Source organism: Sceloporus occidentalis, unplaced genomic scaffold (assembly GCF_023333645.1).
Source record: "Sceloporus occidentalis isolate IW3139 unplaced genomic scaffold, rSceOcc1.0.p SCAF_1, whole genome shotgun sequence".
In the NCBI taxonomy this organism is placed as follows: Eukaryota; Metazoa; Chordata; class Lepidosauria; order Squamata; family Phrynosomatidae; genus Sceloporus; species Sceloporus occidentalis.
Window position 1 is genome coordinate 206,836,410 of NW_028316981.1, and position 25,450 is coordinate 206,861,859.

A 25,450-nucleotide genomic window follows, 5' to 3' on the forward strand; every position below is an offset into this window, starting at 1 on the left:
AGCAGAACTAACAATTTCGGCTGCCACACTGCAGAAATAAAGCAGTTTGTCACCACTTTAACTGCTATGATGCAGTGCTGTGGAATTCTACGATTTGTAGTTTGGTGACCTATTTAGCCTTCCCTGTTAGAGAGGCTCTCCACTAAACTGCAAATCCCAGAATTTCATAGCACTGAGCCATGAAAGTTAAACTGGTGTCAAACTGCTTGATTTCTTCAGTGTGGCAGCAGCCTCTGTCTTCAGTACTTCTCTGGCTGAGGTTGCTTGAGTTTTTAAAAAAACCATGCAGGTAGTATCAAGTTGCAAACTAAATAACTTTAGAAATTGTGTTTAAAATGCCTACATCCTAACTAATGAAAAGATTAAGTAAAAAAAAAATGCAATCTACTGCACTTTCAACTCACCATTCTGTCTGATTGAGAAAGGTGGTGGGAGCAAAGAGAGAAAGTACACCAAAAGGGGGAAGTTTTCATATGACCACCAACCCTAGAAGTTTCTTGCATCACATGCTCTGGTTATTGAGAATTTATTATCATGCATTGCAATAGATAGAAGAGCAAACAGAGATACCCGAGCTAAAGAAATCAGAATGAGTATAGCAATACAAGGGGCCCTATGTTATCTAAAATCTGCAATTGCCCAATAAAGGGGCATGTGTAACAGAGAGAGAATGCTTAATCTTACAGCACCTTCTTTTTTCCTTCTAAATTTATATCTAGTTACATTGCACCGAGTGTTGCCTGGCCTTCTTTTAAGCACGATGAATCACATGTAATCCAAGCAAATAACACCTTACTAGCCAAGGAAAAAACTTCAGTGTTCCAAGTTTCTGCTATTTAAAAGCTTTGGCTTGGTGCCACTTCAGAAACTTTATATACGTACCCTGTAGATATCAATAGTATTCACTGAAGTATTATTTTCAAGGTTGGCTATTTCCTTAAATAAAGGAAGGGACCTTTTGAATCATTTTGGCAACCTGTCACATACCATGCAGTTATGCATGTAACCTGGTCAGCTCAAGGGTATCTGTGTGGGCACAGAGCAGAGTCTACCGGCCTTGGTAAAGAACTTGATGTATGCAAAGGGTCAGAGAAGTGAGCGAGAAGAAAAGGTGTAAAAATCTGGATGTCATGTTTACTTTTCACTGCCTGGAGTCAGATAATTGGGTGCACAGAGGCTTTTCAACACATAGGAATTCAACAGCTGGTCTACTTATTCAGGGGACACTCCATTAGGTGTGGAACTGCTAGAGGTCACAGCAAAGATATCAGGCCTCCACCTCCTTTTCCAGCCTTCTTAAGTATTTAAGTTGGAATGTCCATATTGCTTTTGACAGAATAGTCACCACATGACAGGAAAGCTTAAAGCCAGCTCTGCTTATGAAGTATGTGTGTTGTCTAAAGCAGTGGTTTTCAACCTATGATTTCCCAATTATTGTTGAATCCCGAGTGTTCCCAGAATCACACTCACGGAGCCAAAGTTCAACAATGGTGATGCCATGTTGGGGACTATTGGTCTAAATAAAATAATATTTGTAGCAGAAGAGACAGAGCCATGTTGCACATCCAGATAGGAATTTGCATTACCTCCCCCCACCCCTTTTAAAAAGGAACAGTTCATTAACATTACAGTGGGTGTGTTGTATTGGCAGACAAGTGATTTAACAGCCTGCAGATCACCATACCCCATATTATTCCATTTACCAGGTCATCAGTAATGCCCATGGAATAATATGGGTCACAATCTTTCAAATTTTTTGCCATCTGTGGGGCCTCCAGAACCAAACCCCCATGGATGGGAAGGGTCCACTTTTTTAACACTAGCACTTGTTGTTGTTGTTGTTGACTTTATTTTTATCACACCTTTCCCCCAAGACTGAGACTCAAGGCAACTTACACATTAAAAAAGATTGCAATTAAAAATATACAATAAGCAAATATTAAACCATATTAAAAACATGCATTGTCAATTTAAAAAAGCCAATTAAAAATGAAGTGTAAAACAATGTAGCACTTAGTCTTTTCCTTGAAGCTTTGAATTCTAAAGGACTATCTCTCTGTGTGTGTGTGTGTGTGTGCATTATATATATATATATATATATATATATACACACACACACACACACACACACACACACACACACACACATTTTCACCTGATACTGGAAGGATAGCAAGAAGGAGCCCATTCAAGTCTTACTAGGGAGGGTGTCCCAAAGTATAGTGCAGCTGCTGAGCAGAATCTCTCCCAAGTTCCCATCAGCCAGACCTATGAAAGTGGTGGGCCTGAGACAAGGGCCTTTCCTGTGGACCTCAGGCTCATATTGGGAGATACGCTCTGTCAGATAGTGTGGATTTAAGCCATATATGGCTTTATAGTTCATTAATTTGTTGTTGGTGTTTGCAAACATATACTTAAAAATTGAAAAATGGACCAACATCCTACAAAGTGCCCTACACTCACTGTTTTGGAAGCAATAAGTAAATGCACGACTTCCTTCTTAAGCAGCAGAAATGTGTCTCTTCTTTTTCTTTCCTTCCAGTAACACACAGCAAAATAAACCAATTGATTTGGCATCACTGTGTTCAGAGTCTCTCACCCCCTACCCCTGCCAAACAGCTGCCAGTGAAGTTGAGCTGGAGTGGCTCAGTACATTTGAATGTGCTGCCATTTCTTTTATTTCATAGCGTGACATCAGGCAGATTGGAGGAGACAATGGGATGCTGCTTTTGGCAACTGCTGTGCATCCCTGACAGAATGTCTATTTCTGCCCTTTAATAGTGGGTGTGGAGAGATAATCTGGGGGATGTGGAGGGACAATGTTTATATTGCAGAATCATAGTGGCTCCATGGCATCTCTGTGTGGTCTCTTACTTACATGTGGACTGCCTTCTGGATTCCAGTCAACCACCCTCCCCTTTCCAGGATATGCCATTCCACCCCTCATTCACTCAGTTTTATTTCCCCATCTCAAACAGTCAGTATTCAATGCCCATGAACATGTTTATTACTCACTCAGCTTTTTCAGTCCTCCCTGTCCATTTGGCAGTTTTTGTTGTTGTTGTTGTAATGCTGAAAATCTTTAGGTCCCCACCCCAAGCCACATGTCACAGTCTTTCAGCTTGCCTGCCACGGTCATGAGAGTTTAATTTACTTGTCATAGCTTTGCTTGCACATAGTGTATTATAGAATAATACTGCTAAGTGATGGGATATATAGTAAGTAATGTTTTAATTGCTAATACTGATGCCCACATTCCTATGTAGTTAATGAGCAGGTGGGAAGAGAGTTGAGGCCATGCCTGGAGACACAAGGTCAGTCTCATGAGAATGGATGGTGTTTCAAGGGAAAGAGGGAAAGGAGAATAGTTTGGTTTAATGAGAAATTAAATTGGAGCTTGCTGAAATTTTGAAATTTGTGCGAGCTTTAATGATGCATTATTACTGCTGGTTCTTTAGTCCTGACAACACATGTCCATGGTAACATCAGTAGTTTCAGAATAAAGCTTTATTGATTTTGCAACTGAAGGCTTGGATTTCTGAATGCACTTGTTCCTGTATGAGACATGATGTCACTATACTATCATTATACTCTCAGTGTTTCATACAGAGTTCAGAAGAAAAACAGTTCCCATCCCAAAGGAACTTGCAATCTGCATTTCAGAAATGGGAGGTACAAATTTGGAAGAGAGACAGAAAGGGCGCAACCTCTCACCATCACCATCAATGAAATGAAATGAATGAAAGGGAAAATGCAAGGGCAGGCAGCAAAAGATGAATACAGGGAAATACCATTACATCTGCTTTGAAGTCATTTCACTTATAAAAACAGGATGGAGGCAGTTAAACCAAAAAGTTCACAGAAAAATTACACTCTGAGGAGGAATTTGGAGGAAGGAGAACTGGATGCAGATCTGAAGAGAATTGTGCCCCTCTTCTGTAAGTAGGCCCTCTTGGGAGGCTTCCCTGGGGACAATGACAGGATTCCTAGGAGTGAGAGGCAGCTGTGTCTAGCCAACCTTTCAGTTTCCCACAGTCTTCAAGAGCAATGCTGCCCAGGCATTTGCAGTGAGTCCTGCCATGGTTCCAGGTTCCTGGCAGCTGACCAAGGGTGCTGGGTGCAAACATCAGCATCCCTGGAAAGAAAGGTTGGGGAGAAAGAGGGAGGGAGATATGAATTCACCAAGATCCAAGGTGGAGGAAATGCCCCATGTATGTGACCCTTGCCAATATTTTAGAGGCCCTCAAATCCTTCATACTCACTGGGTCACTTTTTCTGCCAGTGTGGGGAAGGTGAATGGCCTCTCCTGGAACGCACTAAGAGGGACAATTTCTTTTTGAAATAGATTGCATTTCAGGGCATCTATGCACTGTGTAAAACCATAAAATAAACAAAACCACCAGACATGGCCAGAAATTAACCACCTCAGATGTTTTTATTCATCCCCACCCCCCACATATTTAGTCATCTATGTGGTTCCAGCAGTATAAAATTGGACCACAGATCTGCTGCAGTCACTCATTTGCCCACCACTGATGTAGGCAGCTCAGATGGAAAAATGGCCTGAGAGGGTGCAATACAATTCAGGTATAGCTCAGTATGCAGAGATTTACACCCAATGCAGACTTTGGGCAATGTACGAACATAAAAAGAGCCTTGTTATATCAGGGCCAAGGCCAATGTAATCCATCATCCTATTTTTCACCATGACGAACCAGATACCTCAAAAGGAAGCCCATAAACAGGACATAAACACAGTAGCACTCCCTCACTTCTGTTTCCCAGGTCTGAAGGGAATTAGGTTATTATTTGCCTTATTCTCCATATATTTGGCAAATATAGTGGTATCTTTCCTGAGATAGTTTAGCACTTCCCCAAGAGATCACAGCTGCTTTGTTTCATCATATCACTTTTAAGTAGCCCAAAACAACTTATGGATTTTTTTTAATCACGGTAGGCAATATTATATTATTATTATATATAAATTATTATTATTATTATATTCATCATGCCCTTTACGTGGCTGCGTTGTGGACAAAAACCCGAGGTGCATGCTCCAAGTTATGCTACTGCTGTTGTGCTTGTCATATTCTGTCTTCCCTTAACCACTGATAGACCAAGAGTTTTCAATAGCATGCACTTGCATGTGCCTCATTGTTGGAGCTCTTCACAGTTGGTAGGCTGGAAGATGACATCAAATCTGTTTGAACACTCTTACAGTACTAAACAGATGCTACATATTATACTCAGGGGCAGGTCGAAAAGGAACTTCGTTTCATCTGTATAGCTCTTAAATGTTTCAACAGTGTCCCTTTGTAGCAAAATCTGCTTTTGCTGCATTGGGGGAACATGGAAGAAACACTGAACATTCTGCCAGTTTTGTCATCCTGTCAAGAGCAGGTTGGTTGTAGATTAGATGCTGTTCTGCCACTTGTCAGGTGCATACACAGCTATGATTTTATTCCCTGAGTGAGACATAAGACATCCTAGAACCCAGGTGTGATTTCTGGGATCAGATTAGTGTGCTGTTGTTTTTGTTTTATTACAGGTTGTTCTAGACAGATTACAACCTGTGCAAGGCAGCAGGAGAGTTGAGGGTTACAGAAAATAACTCTGTGTTGAGGATTCTGGCAGGTTTTGCTTGTTTTTGCTTTAATGCTCAGCTCCAGCAGTGACCTTGAGCTAGAGGACTTAATGTTATCCACACACATCTGCCGTGCTGGCAATGATGGGACAGAGTCATTGTGCTGCTTTATCTTAAACTGGAGGAAACAGTAAAGAGAATGGTTGGGGGAAGGAGCAGGTTTAGCAGTTATTCTGTTCTATCAGGGAAAAATATCTGGTGTTTAATCCATAAACAGTAGCAGTAGCCTGTTATAACCAACTGATAAAAATAGTGACAAAGTTTTGGAGTCAACAGAACTCTTTTTCAGGCTGGATGTTAAGCAAAACTACAGAAAAAGAAAAGTGAGAAGACCTCTCTCCTTGACCTTCTTGATCAGTGCAGGATTTCTCAGCCTTTGGCACTCTAGATTGGGGTTCCCAACCTTTTTGACTTGCGAAGCACTTATTTCTGTGGCAGAGCCCTTAAGAGGCCTACCCTATGCCTTACAAGGTAATGGTATTAAGGACTATATATAAGAATATATTTTTATTCTCTAATTTCATTCAATGTTTATTTCTTTCATTTTCCTGGAGTGGCCTCAGAGCACCTGGGAAATGCATGTGGAGCCCTAAGGAATCCTCGGAGCACAGGTTGGGAACCCCTACTCTAGATGATTTTGACTTCTGCTCATATAATCTTTGCTAACTGGGTGTGCTGTCTGGGGCATCCTGGCAACCAAAGGTAGATAACCACTGGATTATAGTGATGTCTGTATGTGGGGCTGCCTTTGAACTTCAGTCAGTTATGTTGATCAGGTCCAATTATACAGACAGTGTGCTTCCTAGTCTCCAACAGTCTATTTCCAGGCTCTATTCAAAGTGTTAACTGGTACCTTTAAAGTAATCAATCAGTTGATCAATCAGTGCCTTTATTGCAGTCCACAAAACATGAGGCAATAAATAATTAAACACAACAATATTAAAACAACATATAATTATCCAAATATGCAATAAAATATCAATATAGATATACAGATTAATACACAATAAGGAATGTATTGAAGGATATTTAAAACATTAATATTGTTTTAATGTGAGAGCTAGACAGTGAAGAAAGTGGATAGGAAGAAAATTAACTCATTTGAGATGTGCTGGAGAAGAGAGTTGAGGATATTGTGGACAGCCAAAAGAACAAACAGATGGGTATTAGAATGAATCAAGCCAGAACTCTCTCTGGAAGCCAAGATGATTAAATTGAGGCTGTCATACTTTGGACATGTAATGAGAAGGCATGACTCATTTAAAAAAAACACAATAATGCTGGGAAAGAAAGAGAGGAAGACTGCGTGCAAGATGGCTAGTCTCAATCAAGGAGGTCACAGACGTGAACCTGTAAGATTTGAGCAGATTTGTTGAGAATAAGGGTCATGGAGATGTCTCATTCACAGGGTCTCCACGAGTCAAACTCAACTTGAAGACAGGTAACAACAGAAATGGTAAGAGTTGTTCAACAGTGGAAGCTGTTCCCTCTGATTGTGGTGGAGTCTCCTCCTTTGGAGGTTTTTAAACAGAGGCTGGATGGCTATCTGTTGGAGGTGCTTTGATTGTGTCTTCCTGCATGGCAGGGGAGTTGGACTCAGTGGTCTTTGAGCTCTCTTCCAACTCTATGATTCTGTGGTTCCATGGTGGTGTGTAAAGCATCTGCTCAAGGGCTCCTTTTATTCTGCAGAGATCTAATATGGTTAACTCCCAGTAATGCTATCTACTATGTAGTATAGCCCTATGGGTTTTAACAGCCAAGAGGAAGAACATGGCATCCTCTTCTGGTACCATTTTTAGCAGATATCTCAAGTTTCTAAAGATGTTGACCTTTAAACCCATGAATGACTTAGGACTAGGTTACCAGATGCCTTTCTCCATATGAGCATGCATGTTGGGAACCTCCTAAGAGGCCCTTCCCTTTGTCCTTCCAAATTCCAATGCATTTTGCAAGGAACTTGAGCAAGGGCCTTCACAGTGATGCATGCTGATAGTGCTGCACCAAGATTATTTTGTGGTTGATAGGCTGTCAGAAACACACTCGCTGAGCCAAACCTGAAACCAGGAGGTGGATATTTGTGGTTCTATAAGAATCCTTGTGATGCCACAGAGCTGGGATAGGAAAGGGTTGGCTGGCTGCTGGACCTCCTTCTGGGACAGATGACTGTGGAAACAAGCATGAAGACACAGTGGCAATCCAGAGCCAGTGGAGAACATCCTAAGACGTTTTTAAAATAAACATACAGGTGGCAAAGTGTGCCCATTTCGCTGTTACAAATGCAGCCATTCCCACTGCAATACACAGATCACATGGGGAGTTTTGCCCAACTTTATGCTGCTGTTGTGGTGGTGGTGGTATTGTAGAAGCTTTACTGTCTGGCCTTGGGGGGTCCACACCCCCAGGCTCTGTGTGGTTGCTGCCGGGGCTGTTGAAACAAGAAGGCTTTTCAGTTGCAACATTGGAACTCCAGTCCCAGCCTGACTTCAAATAGCATACAATGAGCCCTAGTGCGTGCATCTATCATTTTCCTTCCTTCACTCCTGTTTGATACACTGAGTATGGACAAGCATGACACACAAACACACAATGTCACGCTGTACCAGAGCGATCTTGTATCAGCTGAGAAAGGGTGAGGAAAAGGATAGGGTGCCCAGGCTTTAAAGCTGTGTCACTTCACATACAAAACCCAAGCTTTCTCCAGTGCCACTTGCAATTTCTGAAGACTTCAGCTGGCACTCTAAGTCCTGGCAATCCTGCATCTAAAACCTCTAATTAATGGCCTTCTGGTGGCTAGAAAACTTTTTCAATTTAAACAGACACTTGGCCTATTGAACTTATCTTTGCTCTGCTATGCTTTAACCTGCATTTTAATTTAATTATGTTTAGCTGGCTACAGGCTGTTTTGTCGGCTGACGTTTGATTTGTAGAATTCAAAGATATAGCTGTCTTAGTCTGTACAAAGTAGAATGAAGTCTACGAATGCTCATGTGGCCAATTTCTTTAAGTAAATCTCAAACGTGCTACAAGATTTGATTTTTAGATGGGCTTTTTATAGAGTGCTTACTTGTTTTAACTGTACATTTTACACCGGGGGGGGGGGGGGGGTTCATGTGTTTTAAGAAAAGGTTGTTGTGCCAGCATAATAAAATATATATGTAAAATATACAAGTTATTATTTGTTTGTATGGAAGCATGCTCCCACCTGAAGGACAGAAAAGTGGTCAACTCAGAAGCAGGATTACTACAGCAGTGAGAACTATCTAGGTCTATATTTCCCAGTTCTTATGTTCTGAAATTCCCTTGCTCACTTGAAATTGCCAATCACGGGGATACATGGACTTCTATTTATGAAAAAGAGGGATGCTGGGAAAGATTCTTAAAAGGATTTTGTTGTAAAGTGTGGGATTAGTGGCAGCTATAGCAGGAGTACATAAACCTTTTGAGCCATGCTTGCATTATAAATGAAAGTGGTGCCAGAGTGAATTAATGCTTAATAAAGCCAAAGTAATTGGACATGTGAATAAGCTCAGATACACTTTGAAGTTTTTCCAAAACTATGAAAATTGAAATCAAGGAAGGAAATTCCAATGGGAAAAACAAGTGATAATTGGTCACAGTATTCAAATTCCATTGAGATGAATACATCCAAAAAAAGAAGGAATTTAAAAATATTATTAAACTGTAGAAATTAAAAGGCTTGTGTGCTCAAAACATGGAAATAAATCAAAAGTGGCATCGTATCCAATAGTTACAAGATTGTAAGCTAGAGTTATGATCTCGTAACTGCTGGGGATTGTTCTTTATGGTTGTTAAGAACTGAACACGACCCCAAAAACCTACCTGACAGTGTCCCAACCAAAGGGTTATCATGGCACTGCAGATCAGGGCATTGGGAAAAGATGTTTGCAGTGGTCTCCCAGTTACGAGGTGCATTGAAAGAAGCTGTTATGGCAAGAGCCTGAGGCAGTCTCTTCAACTGCCTGTTCTTGGTGAACCTCATGCATGAGAGATGACTGTTGATAACATTTCCCATTTCTCCAATCTGCAGCACCTTGAAAACACTTTGGTTGTGACACTGCCAAAATAAAAAGGTAATTTTGTTTGTTTTTGGTGGTGGAATCATTAGATGTAACTACCATGACAGAACACTATGATGGTAGTTATGTTTGATGATGATCTTGGCTAAAGTGTGCAGAATCCAATATCACATGAGCAGACATCTGGTCTTGTAATGGCATTTCACCCACCTTCTCCCCTCTGAAAATCCCTGCTCAGTCCCCCTGAAAATCTGCTCTAGAGGATCCTATAGCTCTCCACAGCAGACTTTGTGAATCTACACTGGACTGCAGAGGAAGAGAGAATCACCATTCTCCCAGTTTCACTGATGGAAGCATTGCTACTGCAGTTAACAGAGTCGTAAAATCATAGTGTTTGAAAAGACCATAAAGGCCATCCAGTCCAACCCCTTTCCAGGCAGAAACTTTCAATCAAAGCACTCTGTACAGATGGCCATCCAGCTTCTATTTAAAAACCTCCACAGAAGGAGACACCAAAACACTCTGAAACAGTATATTCCACTGTCAAACTGCTCTTACCACCAGGAGGTTCCTTCTAACGTTTAGGCGTAATCTTTTTTTCCCCTGTAGCTTACTTCCATTGCTCTGTATCATAGTTTCTGGAGCAGCAGGAAACAAGCGTTTGCCATTCTCAAAATGACATCCCTTCAAATATTTAAACATGGCTATCATTTCACTTCTTAATCTTCTCTTCCCCAGGCTAAACATGCCCAGCTGTCTAAGCCACTCTCCATAGGTCATGGTTTCCAGACATTTCACCATTTTGGTTGCTTTTCTCTGGATATACTGCAGCTTTGTGGTGCCCAGAACTGGTCAGAGTATTCCAGGTGAGATCTGACCAGAACAGAACAGAATAGTACTATTACATGTCTCAATCTTGACTCTGTACTTCTATTGATCCAGCCTAGAATCACATTGGCATTTTTAGCTGCTGTATCACACTGTGGGCTCATGTTCAGCTTGTGTGGTCTACGAAGACTCTTAGATCCCTTTCACATCTACCATTGTCAATCCAGATGTCACCCTTCCTATATCTGAGTCTTTCATTTTTTTCTACCTAAGTGTAATACCTTACATTTCTTCCTGTTGAAACTCATTCATGAATTCATAAATTTGCTAGTCCAAGTCATTGATGACGATGTTGAACAGCACTGGTCCCAGGACCCCACTGCATCCCACTGGTTACTTCTTTCTAGGATGAAGAGGAGACATTGTTGAGCACCTTTTGGTTTGGCTGGACAACCAATTTATTTTTATTTATTTTATTTATTTCAAGCATTTATATTCCGCCTTTCTCACACAGTGGGATACAAGGCGGGTTACAATATATTAAAAAAGACAGAGCTAAAACATTGATTATAAAAGTTAAAAAAAATAATTAAATACTAACATTAAAACATAAATTAAAAAAATCATTAAACATTAAAACAGCAAACCACATTACTCAGATAAAATCTACTCACCAAACGCCTGTCTTAAAAAAAAATGACAAATCCACTTTAGAGTTGCATTCATGTAATATTTCTTTAAAATATACAGTCTGTGGCCAGAATTCTACTAGTGTCTTATGAAGGTGTAAATAAGTCCCCCCTGCAGAAACATTGGGGCAATCCAGACAGCCCCAAAGGGATAGGCTGGAGGCGCCCAGTTTCCCTCTAGAGGGATGCTGCAGCAGCCAAACTGCATGGCATCTCTCTGGAACAAAAAGAATCCAGAAAAAACAGGGTTTTTTTAGCATGCCAGGACGATGTCACCAGTGCGCCATTGGCACACTGTGACACGTCCAAGATGTAAGCGTGGCACCTGGAGGTGCAGATGTGGCCTTGTGCTTATGTCACGCACGTGCACCATGTATGGATGGCGCCACATAAAGATGACGCTGTACATACGTGTTAGGGTTCCAGAGCGTGCAGTTACTGCACGCTCTGGAACCCTAATTTTGGTGCAGGCATGGCACTTTCAGCCCATCTGTTTCTGGCCATTGAGAATTTTATTGTCCAATGGGTAATGTCCTCATTCATCTCAAGACTGCACATGCAAAGTGGACTACTGTGCATGTGGTATGTATGGAAGCATATGCACATTTGGGTGTGCTTTTAATTGCATAACTTGCCATTTAATTATACAACACAGGGTGCATAGCACAGCCCAGTAATTCTGTGTGCAGAGATTTCTTTTATTCAACCCCAGTTAAGCCTATTTCCATGTATATGGCCAGTATGGTGTGGTGGTTTTTGTATTGGACTAGGATACTAGAAGACCAGAGTTTGAATCCCAGCTCATCCAGGAAACCCACTGGATGACCTTGGGCAAGTTACACTCTCTCAGCCGCAGAGGATGGCAATGTCAACACACTGAAAAAAAACTTGCCAAGAAAACCCTATAATAGGGTCTGCCATAAGTTGGAAACAACTTGAGGGCACACAACGACAAAGATGTATGTGTATATGTGTGCTTGCGCAAACACACATATGTGTGTATACACTCATAAACACACACATATCCATGTCTTTGTCTATATGTGTGATTTAGCTTTGGGGTCAGAAGACAGTAATCTAGTTTAAGAAAACTGAGTGTTTGTGTGTATTTGCCTTCAAGTTGCCTGTTGTCTTATAGCACCCCAATAATGTTATAAGGTTTTCAGAGGCAAGGAATCCTCAGAGGCTGTTTTGCCAGTTCCTTCCTCTGAAATATAGCCTGCAGCTTCGAATGATTTAATCTGCCTGCTCACACAAAATAAAACATAGCTCTTAATAACTCTTCTCCCAGGTCTCCTTATTTGGCAAACTCCTGTGCTCCAAACAAACACAGATCATGGTGGTTTCTGGATCTCTCCATGCCCTTCAGGGCTCACCTCTTTCATTAGAGGCTGGCTTTTGGGATATATAAGGTGCACACTATGTTAAGTGACACTTTAAAGAGGAAAGCAAATATGAAACAAAAACAAAGCAAAAGCTACCATGACAGTATTTTCTCCCAGCCTCCCTGTGATTGATGAAGAAGTTCTTCAAAGGAGTCACACAGAGCTCTTCACTCAGTGACAGTTACTCTTCTCTGCAGTCCTTCCCTGTCAACAAATGGAAGTCAGATTTGGACCAGGCAAGGGTGGAGCATATGTCCCTTTATTCTTGTCCAAAGTTAGAAAAATAAACACTCAAATACAATTCTGGTATTAGGATTATCCCAATAAATCATTTCAGAAGGGTTGAGGGATTTATGGTGGATGCACTGGGAGATGCCATTGATATAATCCAGCTGGTTTGATTTCAGTACAAGAGCTAAATTGCAATCCTTTTCAGTTTACTCCTTAGGAGACATGCATCAGATTGTTCTGTTAACCTATTTCTTAAATCTCATATTGAATTGACAGTAATGGTTGTTTTTCTTTTTTATTTTCGGGGGAGAGGGGTGCTGGTCAGTTTACAGCTTATTTTAAAAATGATAATTCATAATTAACAACATGGGTCTCCTGTTTATTTCAACTTTGATTCCCATAACAGTGGGTGAGACACTGAATATTTAAATGCCACAGTATATTAAAGAATGAGTTCAGACTTTTCAAACATTTATGGGAAAAAGATGTCACATAATGCTTTGTTGTCAGTTTTCAAGGATTATTTATTCTTTTTGAAGTTGAAGATACAATCCTTACTCAAGTTCACATTCTTAGGCAGTATGGTCCCATGAGGACTGAAATGTGTGCCTTTCATTAATGTGTGAGTTGACTTAATCTAAATCTAAATATTTATAAACAGAACTGCAGGAGGGCTGGCATTTTGTTTGTTTGTTTGCTGTTTGGAATAAGTGCTCACTTCCAACAAAAGACGGCAGAGATAAAATTAGTGTTTTTGTTGTTGTTGTGTGTTTTCTAGTCATTTGCAATTTATGGCGACCCTAAGGCAACCCTATCATTGGTGTATAATGAGTCATCTTTTCTTAAAGATGGTTAGCAGTATATTATTCTATACACTATAGTGTGTGCATGAGTGCATGTTTCTGTGCTTCCTAAAATGTTGTCTGAAGATTAATACTGGGAGATTAATTAATCACAACCTATCCAGGCAACTCACAGAGCTGCACATGTTGAAAAGGTTTTCCTAGGGTTCAGTGAAGACCTTGAACATCAGTATCCTAGAGAGATCTTTTAGCACCCTTGAGATTAACTGAAACAAAGCTTTCTTAGGCCCCATACAGACAGGCCTAAATAAAGCTGCTTCGGGTCACTTTGGAGGTATGCTGTTTAAATGATGCATGTGTAGTAAGAGTCTGAAAGCCGCGCCAAAGCCACAATCCAGTCCTAAGGACTGGAGCGCAGCTTTGGTGCAACTTCCAGACTCTTAGTACGCAAGCATAATTTAAACAGCACATCTCCAAAGTGACTTGAAGCAGCTTTATTTTGGCCTGTCTGTCTGAGGCCCTTCTCAAAAGTGCTACAAGATCTCTATATATACTGATTCTACAGACTAACACGGCTATATCTTTGAATTTTATTTATATCCTACTTCTCTTACATGGTAGACTTGTCCAGCTGACCACAATGTAGCCAACTACACATACCAAAGTTTACACATGTCTTTCATGTTTGAGTTTGCTAGCCCAAACTCATCTTATAGTGTCTTATATACTTCTTTACATCATCTTGGGGACTAGAACCACTAGTTTCATGTAGAGGAGAGGGGCACATATCTCCCACTGAAACTGATGTCTATGCACTTGGCACTGAACTTGAAAGTAGAGTCTGGGTGGGGGGTGGAATTAAGATTCTACCAAAGACTAAAGGGTTCCCCTCCAGCTAACTGTGAATGATGTTGCACACTTTACCTTTACTTCTCTGTTAAAACTAAATGGCAATTGCTTGCTGCAATTGAAAGTTGAGCATTTTTATATTTCCCTGATTTCAAAGGAAAGGAATTAATACATCCTGATTCTTCCACTGAAATCAGTACCCGCTAAGAAGTACTTAACTGGAACTGAATTCTGCCCGTATTTTTCATCCAGATGATATGTTATTAGTTTCATTTTTCTGTTTCCTTTTTATTTTGATATTTTGTGGTGTAATAGCCTGCAGCTAAGCTCTTAATAAATATTGACTGGATTCCATGACATAAAAATGCTCCTACACTTGAAATGAATTGTATGGTTATATATATTTAATCAGACCATGAGAGAAATGCAGTCAACATCTGAAGATTGTTTTAAATGCCATAAACCGGCTTGAGTAATTCTGTATTCTGTCCAGTAATACGTGTGTCTCTATTATATATACTAATCTCAGAGCCTGGAAAAGCTAGTGTTTTTAGACTGCAAGTCACAGAATCAGGGGATTATGTGAGCTGTAGTCTAAAGAGTAATGTTTCCAGTCTCTGAATCATGACATTGGTTCTCATCTGTTGTTATAAAGTAGAAGAGCACCATTCACACATAACGGGGAATGCAGGCTTAAGGCAACCACAACCTTTGCAAAATAGATTTCTTTTTCTAAAAACAACAACAACAACAAAATCTCTCCAAAACAAGGACTGATTGTGCTCAATGGCCATGAAATGGTGACTGTTGATTAGTTACAGAAAAGATACAGAGAATGAAATGGAGCAATTGGGACCCTGAACAAGAACAGTTCATATTGCAGCATTTCATTGTAGGTGTTATTTGTATGTAACACACACATATTTTACATCATGAGCTTTTGAATTTGACCATATCTTCCTAAGAACCAGCCTGGGGGAAAATGTGAATGAAATCATACTTTGAAGAAAACTTTTTAATTATTTTTCCTACCACTTTTTTTTTTTAAGGATGAAAAGAATCAGGTCTTGATTACAAATGCTTGGCTACAGATGGTAAGTAGTGTTGCCATTTTTCAGCATGAAATGATGAATGTGTTATTATTAAAAATGAATTAATTAATTGACAAGAAACAACTTTGTCATATGACGAACAGGATGAATAAGGAATAAGCAAATTACCTCTGGAATATTTAAAAGTCATGTTTGGTTTTGATTTTTAAAAATGATATTTACAGTGGACAAACTGTTATCGGCAGACTGGAGTGTCCATGACTCACCCTGCGTCATATGATACATCAGTGGCATATGCCCATATATGTTCTGATGTGGACACACATATGCCATTGAATAATATGGGGCTTGAGGGTGTGGTGGTGGTGGTGGTGGTGGTGGTGGTGGTGGGGAACCTAACTTCAGTGGATGGAAAGGGTCCCTTGTATCTATATTATCCAAGTTACACCAGTTTGATATCCCTTTGTCTACCATCTTGTCATCCTATGAAATTCTGAAATGTTTAGCTTGATAGAGTACCTAGAATTCTCTGCTAAAATAGATTGGCAAGTTTGTTTTTTTTTACTCCCAATTATTTAACACTAGTGACCCTGGAGACCAGGGTTCAAATCCCTGCTCAGCCATGGAAATCCACTGGGTGACATCCCCCTTGGACATGTTACTCTGTCTTAGCCTAAAATCAAGGTAAAGTTGAATCCCCTCTGAACAAATCTTGCCAAGAAAATCATGTGATAGGTTTGTTTGAGGGCTCCCATCAACTGGAAACAACTTGAAGGCACACAACAACAACACAGATTCTTAGTGTGTGTGCACATGCATGCACACATGTGCATGACATGAATGGGGAAGAGAATGAGCTTGGAATATCAGAACTGCTACCACAAATCCATAATGCATGGAGTTGTCAATGTGAGCCATAGTTTTTTCCTCAATAAAAGGAAGCCTTCTCTCAAGTTCCATGAATCTGCTAGCTTTCAGTTGTTGGAAGTAAGGTCTGGTGAACCTGTCTAGTCTAGTGAGCTTTCTCTTCCAGTCCTGATTTGCAGAGCTTAAAAATGTTGCTCTTTTGAACAATAAAAAATTCAAGATGCTGGCTGGGAGATTCTGGGTGTGAAGTTCAACCTCTTTCATACCTTCCAAAGCTCTGTTCTGTTCTTTCATCAATGGGAATAGGCAGGTATCCTGCTGCTAGTGGGATTGTGAAATATAGATTTGATGCCTGGACCTGGATAATTCATGACTGATTTCATATACTGTATATTTCTATGATTACATGTAGTTCCAGCTAGTAGCACTAATGTTAGTGGGCTGGCAAAAAGTCCTCTCTGACCTTTAGAACTTTGAAGGAACTCTAAAGCCTATCCCACTAACATTGGAGTGGTGTCACTGTTGATGCCATCTCAGTCACTTGGATGTTTATGTAACCCTGCTTATATACAAGAAAATATCCAAGCCTCAAAAAATCATATATATGCAGTAAGGCTAGCCCAAGACATTTTTCTACCTGAGCCAAAGAACAAGATGGTGTCCCTGCCCAGTCCATATACAAAACCTACCTTGCCTTTGCAATTGAATATTAGTCATGATGGCACTTCATTCTCCACCACTGAATGCAGCTTGCTAGTTTAGTGGGTGCAGGGAAGTCCATCCAGTACTTAACTCTCTCCCTCAACACTGCTCCTCAGCATCCCTTTTCTGAAGCAACTGCTTCATTTTGGCTTAATGGTAGGGACAGCCTTGATAACTAGAGCAGTGACACCTGAAATTTTTGGTTTCTGTGACACAGTTCATCTAAATGTACAGCTCAATGATAACCTTCCCACCCCATGAGAATACGTTCCTGGCAGTGGCATAATCTTTCCATCTTTGTGATTACTCATTCACATTGCAACAATATCTAGTTATTTTGAGAAGTATAGGAACAGAATTCCCTGGCATCTTGAACTTTATTAACATAATTCTCTTTCTCTGCAGTCCTGGGTTGATGCATATTTGTCATGGGATCAATATGAATATCCTGGAGTACAGAACTTAAGATTTCCATCTGATCAGATTTGGGTGCCTGACATTCTTCTGTACAATAGGTAAGGAAGCAATGTATGAAACTAGTTTTTCAGAACCAAGGAAAAGTCTCGAAATTGGTGCAGATCTATTGAGTTTCAGCATAATTATTTCAATTACTCAAGAATGTTCTATCAGATGGCAGAATGTGATGAGCTGTGTCTCTTTTCCTTTTTAAATCACATTAAACTAAAATTATGACAGAAGCATTATGCTAGGCATCTTGTATCCAACGTTTTACTACAACTGAAATTCTACATTATATTGGAATGTGTAATTTGGCTGAGAACAATCATGCATATAACGTTTTGGCGCCACTGGCCAATTGAAAATAGAAATAGGCGAAACAGGCAAGGTTCTTTAGATTTAGGGATGGAGTGTTTTTGTGCCATTTATCAGTTAATCTGTTTCTGTCTGGTGTCCTTGTCAGTTGTGTCACAGGGTGGGTGCAGGGGGTGCAAATCACAAGTGACATCCCACAGGAGAGGTGACATCCTGGAGGTGTCCTCCTCCCACTGTGATGGAGGAGTGAGTGTGTCCCTTGTACCTTCATTGCAGCCCAGCTCCCTCCCTGGAGGGGGAGCCAGTGTGACAGTGGAGTGATCCTTGCAAGGTGTTTTTTGGTTGAACTCTTTATTTACATTTCTTATTCTCCAATATCAATTACATCATCATTTCATGTTTATTTAGTGTTGTTCAATTATATTTATATTGGTTAAGAATTTTTGTAGCATCTCTTTATTCATTAGCATTCGTATTTAGTGATACATAGTCTACCCATTTTTTCATCCTATTTTTGACTATGGCCCAAAGTATGACACCCTCATCTTGGCCTCCAGGGAGCTCTCAGGCCTGATCTGTTCTAGGACCCATTTATTTGGGTTTCATTGGCTGTTCATGATATCCTCAGCACTCTTCTCCAGCACCACATCCTGAAAGAATGTATTTTCTTAATTGTCCAGCTCTCTCATCCATACATGGTAATGGGGAACACAATTGCTTGTATGATTCTCACTTTCATGTTTAGTTGTATGTCTGTGCTCTTTAGGACTTTTTCTAGTTCTTTCATAGCTGCCTTCCCCATTCTTAGACTTCTTCTGGTTTCTTGACTGCAGTGCTTGTTCTGATCAATGTTTGAGCCAAGGTATAGGAACCCTTTTACTATTTCTATTTCCACGTGTCTAGGTCAGACATTCATGTCAGGGGGCAGCCTTTACCATTTAGCATAGCCTAATTGTTTCTCTCACCAGCAGCATTCCTTTGCATCTGCTAGAAATAGTGCAGGTGCTATCAAAGAGCCTACTTCATATGGTTGGGACTAGCAAACATAGTCTGATTTCTGTCTCCTCCTGATTTATTTTATTCTCTTCCCCAGCCTTTGCTCAGCCTAACAGCTGTCCTATCTGGTTCAACAAGATAAGAGACCTCTAGTGAATCTCATTTATGTCGTCCTCTCCTCCAATCAGATTCTGGAGCTAATATAAACAACCCGGGGGAGTCATTAGATCTTGGCTTTTGATTACCATCTATCAGATTATGTCAGTCAACTGATTGATCAGCTATTGTGGCACTTATTAGTTTTCTTATCTCGTTTACAATTGAATAGGCATTATGCCTGTTGCTATGTTCTCAGTAAAGCATATACATTCTCTGATTCACAAAGTTTAGAGTTAGCCTTCTGTATCCATGAGTTCTGCATCCATGTTTCCACTATCCACTGCTTGAAAGTATCCAAACAAAGAAACAAATCTGCAAAAGTAAACCTTGATTTTTGCCATTTTATATAAGGAACACCATTTTACTAGGACATTGTATATAACAGGGCTTGAGCATCCATGGATTTGGTATCCATGGGAGGCAGGAGGGGGGTGTCCTTCAACCAAACCCCAGGAAATACTGAGGGCCCACTGTACTCTATATGTCATATTCTATATCTTATGCTCTGTAGTCTATATGTATAACACCTTATTTCCAGGCCTCAAAGCTGGCAACCAAATCAGTATGGCTGGCAACATAAGAAAATATAAGTTTTTTTTAAATTTTAAAAAATTGTGATGTATTAACCAGTACTGAAAAAAAGCCACTGCAATTTGGCATGATTATGTTGTTCAGCACTTAAATCAGGTATGTGGAACATGTGATTCCCAAATATCGTTGGACAACATTTCACATCATCTTTCACAATTGGCTATGCTGAATGGATCTTATAGGAATTACAGAACACCAGAATCAGAACAGCCTCATATTCTGTGATCTTAACCTAGATGTATTAGACATTCCTGAACAAAACTGTCTAATGAGAGTAAGGAGAAAGTAAATTTCAAAATCAGAAGAGCAATTTTGAATCCAACCTTCAAAATTAATTCTACATAAACAGCCTACTACACTATGAAGTAAAATTACTTGTACAAAAAATGCACCTGATAATGGATTTTGCACAAGTAATTTTACTTCATAGTGTAGTTAAAGGGTTAGATTTTACTCCGTATTATATTCATGATATTTATGTGTGGCCAATAATTTTGAATATTCTAATACATCAGCTAAATATTATGTTCTTTAAAAAAAGACAAAGGACAATGACGATGACGATGACGATGATGATGATGATGATGATGGATATGATCCTTAGCACTTATTCAATCACTATGCAATGCCCAGTGAACCTTTTCTGTTATATTTTGTAGTGCAGATGAGAGATTTGATGCGACGTTTCACACAAATGTTCTGGTAAACTACTCAGGATCATGTCAGTATATACCACCAGGTAGGAAACATCTTTAAACATTTATTTTAATAGATTTTAAAAAAATGTTGCCTAGAAAAGGGATCAGTATACATGAATCTGGATTATAAGGCTTCTGTTAGGCAATGTTATGCTATTGCTTGCATGTGTTTTAATTAGTATGGCACACAAATTCAGTGGAGTTCTTGTTTAAGAAAATTAGGAAGGCTGAATCTTTACACATATTTTACGATGTGAAATTCCTTTGTGAATTTGACATACAGCCCAAGCTTCAATATTACTTCAGTAATAAGAGGAAAATGTGAACTAAAGATACCAAGAATTTGAATTTGCTATTTGTATTTATTCAGAAGTAATTACAGAAGTCACTAAGACATGTTCTTGGGTAAAAGGGTGTAAGATTGTAGTCAAAGGTCCAGAACACCCTGCAAAAATAATCCAATCTGAGACCGCTTTAACTACCCTGGCTTAGTGCTAGGGAATCCTGTGGATTGTAGTTTATTGTGACAACAGAGCTCTCTGAGACAGAAGGCTAAATGTCTCACAAAACTACAGTTCCCAGAACTCCCTAGCATTCAGCCAGGACAGTTAAAGTGGTCTCAAAGTGGATTATTTCTGCAGTGTGTATTGGACCCAAGATGTAAGGATTCATAGCACAATGCTGCTGAAGTAAAGGCGATAAGAGCTCCATTGAGAAGTTAAAATTGTCTACTCAGAAGTAAGTCCTACTCGCCTTTGTGGGACTCGTTCTGAGCTATGTGTGCATGGAATCCAGCTGTATACACAAATCTGGACATTTCTCATCTAATTAAGGATGGAAGCAGGTAATAGATTTTAAGGAAGCTGAAAACAATGTGAGTGGAGAATCAGCCCTGATGTTTGACAGCATGCATTATTATGTGCAGATAGATTTAGGTAAATGGTTGGAAGGTAGACCATGGTAGGGTCAAACAGCAATGAAGAGATGAGGAAAATACTCCTTAGCTTAAGTATTTATAGGGCTATAGAGAATCCACATTGTGCACCAACGATTAGGTGGTCTGTCATATTGCAAGAGAAGTATAGCTCCCCAACATTTATATACATGTTTTGTTCCACTAACACCTCTGATTTAACAGCAGCTGCCAGTTTCAGAAAGTTCTGTCAAACCTTTTTATTGAAGATGAAGGGCATTACATCGGTGACCTCACTTTCACAACTTTTGGAGCAATCTTTAAAAAATGATTGTTTTCAATGTAATTTTGACTGGCTCTGTACTCAGGGTCTGTCTTGCTCTACGCAGAGAGAAGGGATGCTATTTTGTAGACAAAAATGTGGATAATGGAGCATAAGGCACCATTTTATATTTATTATTAGAAACATTGGCTTTAAAGCAGAGCATTAAAGTGTAAAATTTAAAATTGAGTTTAAAGCAGAGTTTTCTGTACCTAACAGCAGTCACAGAAAACTTTACTTTAAACTCAATTATGATGCAAAATATCACAAGTTAAGGATGATAGCATTTTTTCTTCAGGCTTCACACCCCTGGTCAGGCTTTTCATTAACTCTGCGGGCATTTGAGAATGCCATACTGTCTCATGTAAACCAAAATAATGTGTTCATCATCAAAGCGTTTGCATTTCTGTAGGCACAAAACTGTAAATCCATAAGCACAGCATGCAGTCAATAAAAGGCAAGATTATTAATTAGGAAAACAGTACTACTTGGCGTACAAAATATAAAGGAAAAGTAACAAGGAAGAACATGGCTACTTTGAAATGTTTTAATGGAAATGAGGGAAACAATTTTTTGCATAACAAGAAATATCTCTTCATCATGGCATAAACCTTATGGCGGGACATGTAGTCTGGTGGCACAGAGGGGGGACCTCATGAGAGGACTCTTCTCCAGTAACAAATGACCCACAGTGAGGGAAGGTAACAGCATTACTAGACCAGAGAAAGTATGCATTGGTCTATAAACAGGTGGAATTGCCTGTGGTTTCCCTTCTGGACAGCAGACCCAACAGCATGAAGACTAGGAAGCCACTGTGAAATCTTTGAGAACAGTGGTTTCAGCCCTGCACCATTTGACAGGTATTGGAGAATACAGAATACTGAACAGTCATGTTAAACCAAAGGCCTCAGTTTTGCTCAGTGAACTAAAACAAGTGTTGGCAATAGTGTCTCTTCACAAGGAAAGAGAGACAGTAAACATCACACTGCCCAGCGATGAGGGAGACATGAGACGCTGGTAGGAGAAAATCAGCAGTATGAGTAACTTCCACATCACAGAAAGCAACTGTGCTGTTGCAGTCAGTTTTGCCTGCAGCAGCATGATGGGTACAGTAATATCATCAATCTCTCACCTAGATGCAAATAGCTAAAGGGAAAAGAAGGGAAATCAGAAATCTGTATATTGGATGCATAAGCACCATGCAGCTTAATGAGGCTCTAGGTATTTTTTCCGTCTTTCTCATCCAATAATGCCTCTAACACCATGTCCAAAACTTAAAATTAATAGGCACCATTTGTTAGCAGATCAATTTGGGATGCATTTCAAATCTGTCTGCTCCTTTGAACACTTGATAGCAGGCACATACAAGTGCAATTTCATCCCATTTCACTCATGCCTTAAAGATCATACTTTTTCCCCATAGAAAAGTCAATAAACAGATTTCTAATTACAGGCATCTTAAAGAGCACATGTTACATCGATGTCCGCTGGTTTCCTTTCGATGTGCAGAAATGCAATTTGAAGTTTGGTTCATGGACGCATAATGGCTGGCTGCTTGATCTGCAGATGCTTGAAGCTGATATTTCCAATTATATATCAAATGGTGAATGGGATTTAGTGGGTAAGCTGGCTTTCTTGAATAATTTTAATGACTCTAGAGGATCTTTCTAAAGTCCTGTTAGTTGAGGAAAATAATAAAGTTATTTTTTTTCCTGAATTATCCTCTAAGGATCTCCTTCAACATGCTCAGGTTGCAACACAGCAAAATAGTCTACCTTAAAAGGACAACTCACCTCTTCTGCATCTTCTTTTAGAATGCTGTTCTACAGATGCTTCTTGCTTGGGCAAAAGCTGAACTGAGTAATCACTTCTGTAGGTGCATCTGCACTGTAAAAAATAATGCAGTTTGACACCACTTTAAGTGCTGTAGCAGAATCCTGGGATTTGTTGTTATGTAAGGTCTTTAGCCTTCTCTGTCAAAGAGTCCTGTCCCTTCACAAAACTACAGATTCCAGGACTTTGTAAGATGGGGCCATGGTAGTGGTATCAAACTGCATTAGTTTTACAGTGTAGATGCACCCTGTGTGTTTCAGCATCAGGTGTGAGAGAATCATGCAGTCATTCAAAACCCACAGTTGGATACTATCTTCATTAGGACCAATGGCTACAAAAGAGCACAGTTTGGGAGTGTTATTCTATTTATTTATATTTGATTACAACTCCCAGAATCTTCCAGCCAGCATGAGATTCTCAGAGTTGGAGAACAAGAAGGCAACATTTCCAGGCTGTGTGAGAAAGAGTGGACAAGATTTAGAGTTCTCTGTCAGGCTGGATTTTAAGCAAACAAAGCTAGAAGGGAAAGAAGAATCTTGTCTTCACGCTGTCACATTTTGTTGATGGCTGCAACATCTGAGCAGTCCCCCCTCCCCTTTACCACATTAATCCTCTGCTTTGCTTAACATCCAGCCTGTTGAAAAGATTCTTGGAGATGTGGAAAGCTTGCTGACTACTTTTGTGATATTTTCATTGTCATAGTATTTAGCTGTGGGTTTTAGGTTTGTTTCTTTTCCCCATGTGGATCAACACACCTACCTTCGCATTTTGTTGAGCATCCCAGAAGCAAATGCCAACATGGTTATTATAGTGCAATGATGGAAGAGTACCTCACAATAATTTTCTCAAGTCACATTAAAGTACACACACCCAGGCTAAATCTATGCTCATTTCATTCCTGGCCATTAATGAAGTCCAATCTTCCAATGTTTTCTAGGTCAAATTTTGGGCTAAATCCTATGAGAGACTCCAGCTAAAGCAGACTGATTGAATGAACTGTTGAGCAGTGGTCCACTATCAGTTAGGTAGATCCCATTGATTCACTGAATCTACTACAGTTGGAACTACCAACAATATTTAGTTTCTGTGAGAGTTCTGCAGAGTTCTGATTATTTTTCAGTTTGTGACATTTTAAAGAAAATTTACTCGGGAGAAAACATTGGCCAGAATTCCCTATGAATGTATCACACCTGTTGTTTCAAGGGGCTGTGAGAAACATCAGTACAAAGGGAAGGCAGTGCGTGAGATCTTGTGCTGACACTATTCTGATCCTTTCCTAGATGCTGGCAGTGAAATTGCACCACTTGTGTTTTGTATTGAGATGGTGATACACAGGGCACAGAATCACCAGTAGAAATGTGGACGTGCAAAAGTGCCCTAAGAATTAAGTTAAATTCTTTTTCATGGAACATCATGGGACATAGGCATGAAAATCTGTTACACTATAGAATTATAGCATTGTGCTTCCACTTTAACTGCCACAGATGCTTCCTAAGGGATCCTGACGTTAGTAATTCAGTAATGCATTATAGCTCTATGGCTAGGAATTGTAAGTAGCCCTTCATAAACTAGAAATCCCAAGATTCCATAGGCTATTGCCATCTCAGTTAAAGTAGAATCATAGTGTTATAGCTGTGTGGTATGAAATTGCCTAGGTGTAGCATCACTGCATTGGACTTTCTGTGTATGGATCTTTTTTACAATGACAACAAAAGTCTATAATTGTTTCCTTATATTCAGTGTTGCTACCGAGCTGAATGGAGAAAGTCTAATTTTTCCTCCACATTGTGCCACCAATAAAACCAAACATTTGTATTTTTTATTATTATTTCTACATTGAAAATTTGCATTTTAGAAAAATTCCCCAAAGCTGGGCAGGTTCTTCCAGGGTGCAATGTTTTTAAAGGTACAGTTGGCAAGTGTACCACTTTTTGAGCTAAGGCTTCAGAGTTTTCCCCATGCTTGGCCTTGTAGGGCTTTTGTTCAGACTGTGCAACAATTTCAGTCGAGGCTAGTGAGCTTCTCCAGGCGTGTTCTTTTAGGGCTTGCTTGGAGAAATCACAGCCTTGTTGTAAAT

At 39.8% G+C, this 25,450-nt stretch overlaps 1 protein-coding gene across 1 annotated transcript in view; it reads left to right on the forward strand.

Moving 5' to 3' along the window:
- The window catches only part of LOC149323270 (neuronal acetylcholine receptor subunit alpha-7-like), a 159,087-nt gene that overhangs the window by 88,636 nt on the left and 45,001 nt on the right, over positions 1 to 25,450 (forward strand). Inside the window, exons 3-6 of the mRNA XM_089488673.1 lie at positions 15,516 to 15,560; positions 17,493 to 17,602; positions 20,267 to 20,346; positions 22,994 to 23,161. Coding sequence (XP_089344799.1) covers positions 15,516 to 15,560; positions 17,493 to 17,602; positions 20,267 to 20,346; positions 22,994 to 23,161 — 403 coding nt within the window. The remainder of the gene's footprint in view (positions 1 to 15,515; positions 15,561 to 17,492; positions 17,603 to 20,266; positions 20,347 to 22,993; positions 23,162 to 25,450) is intronic.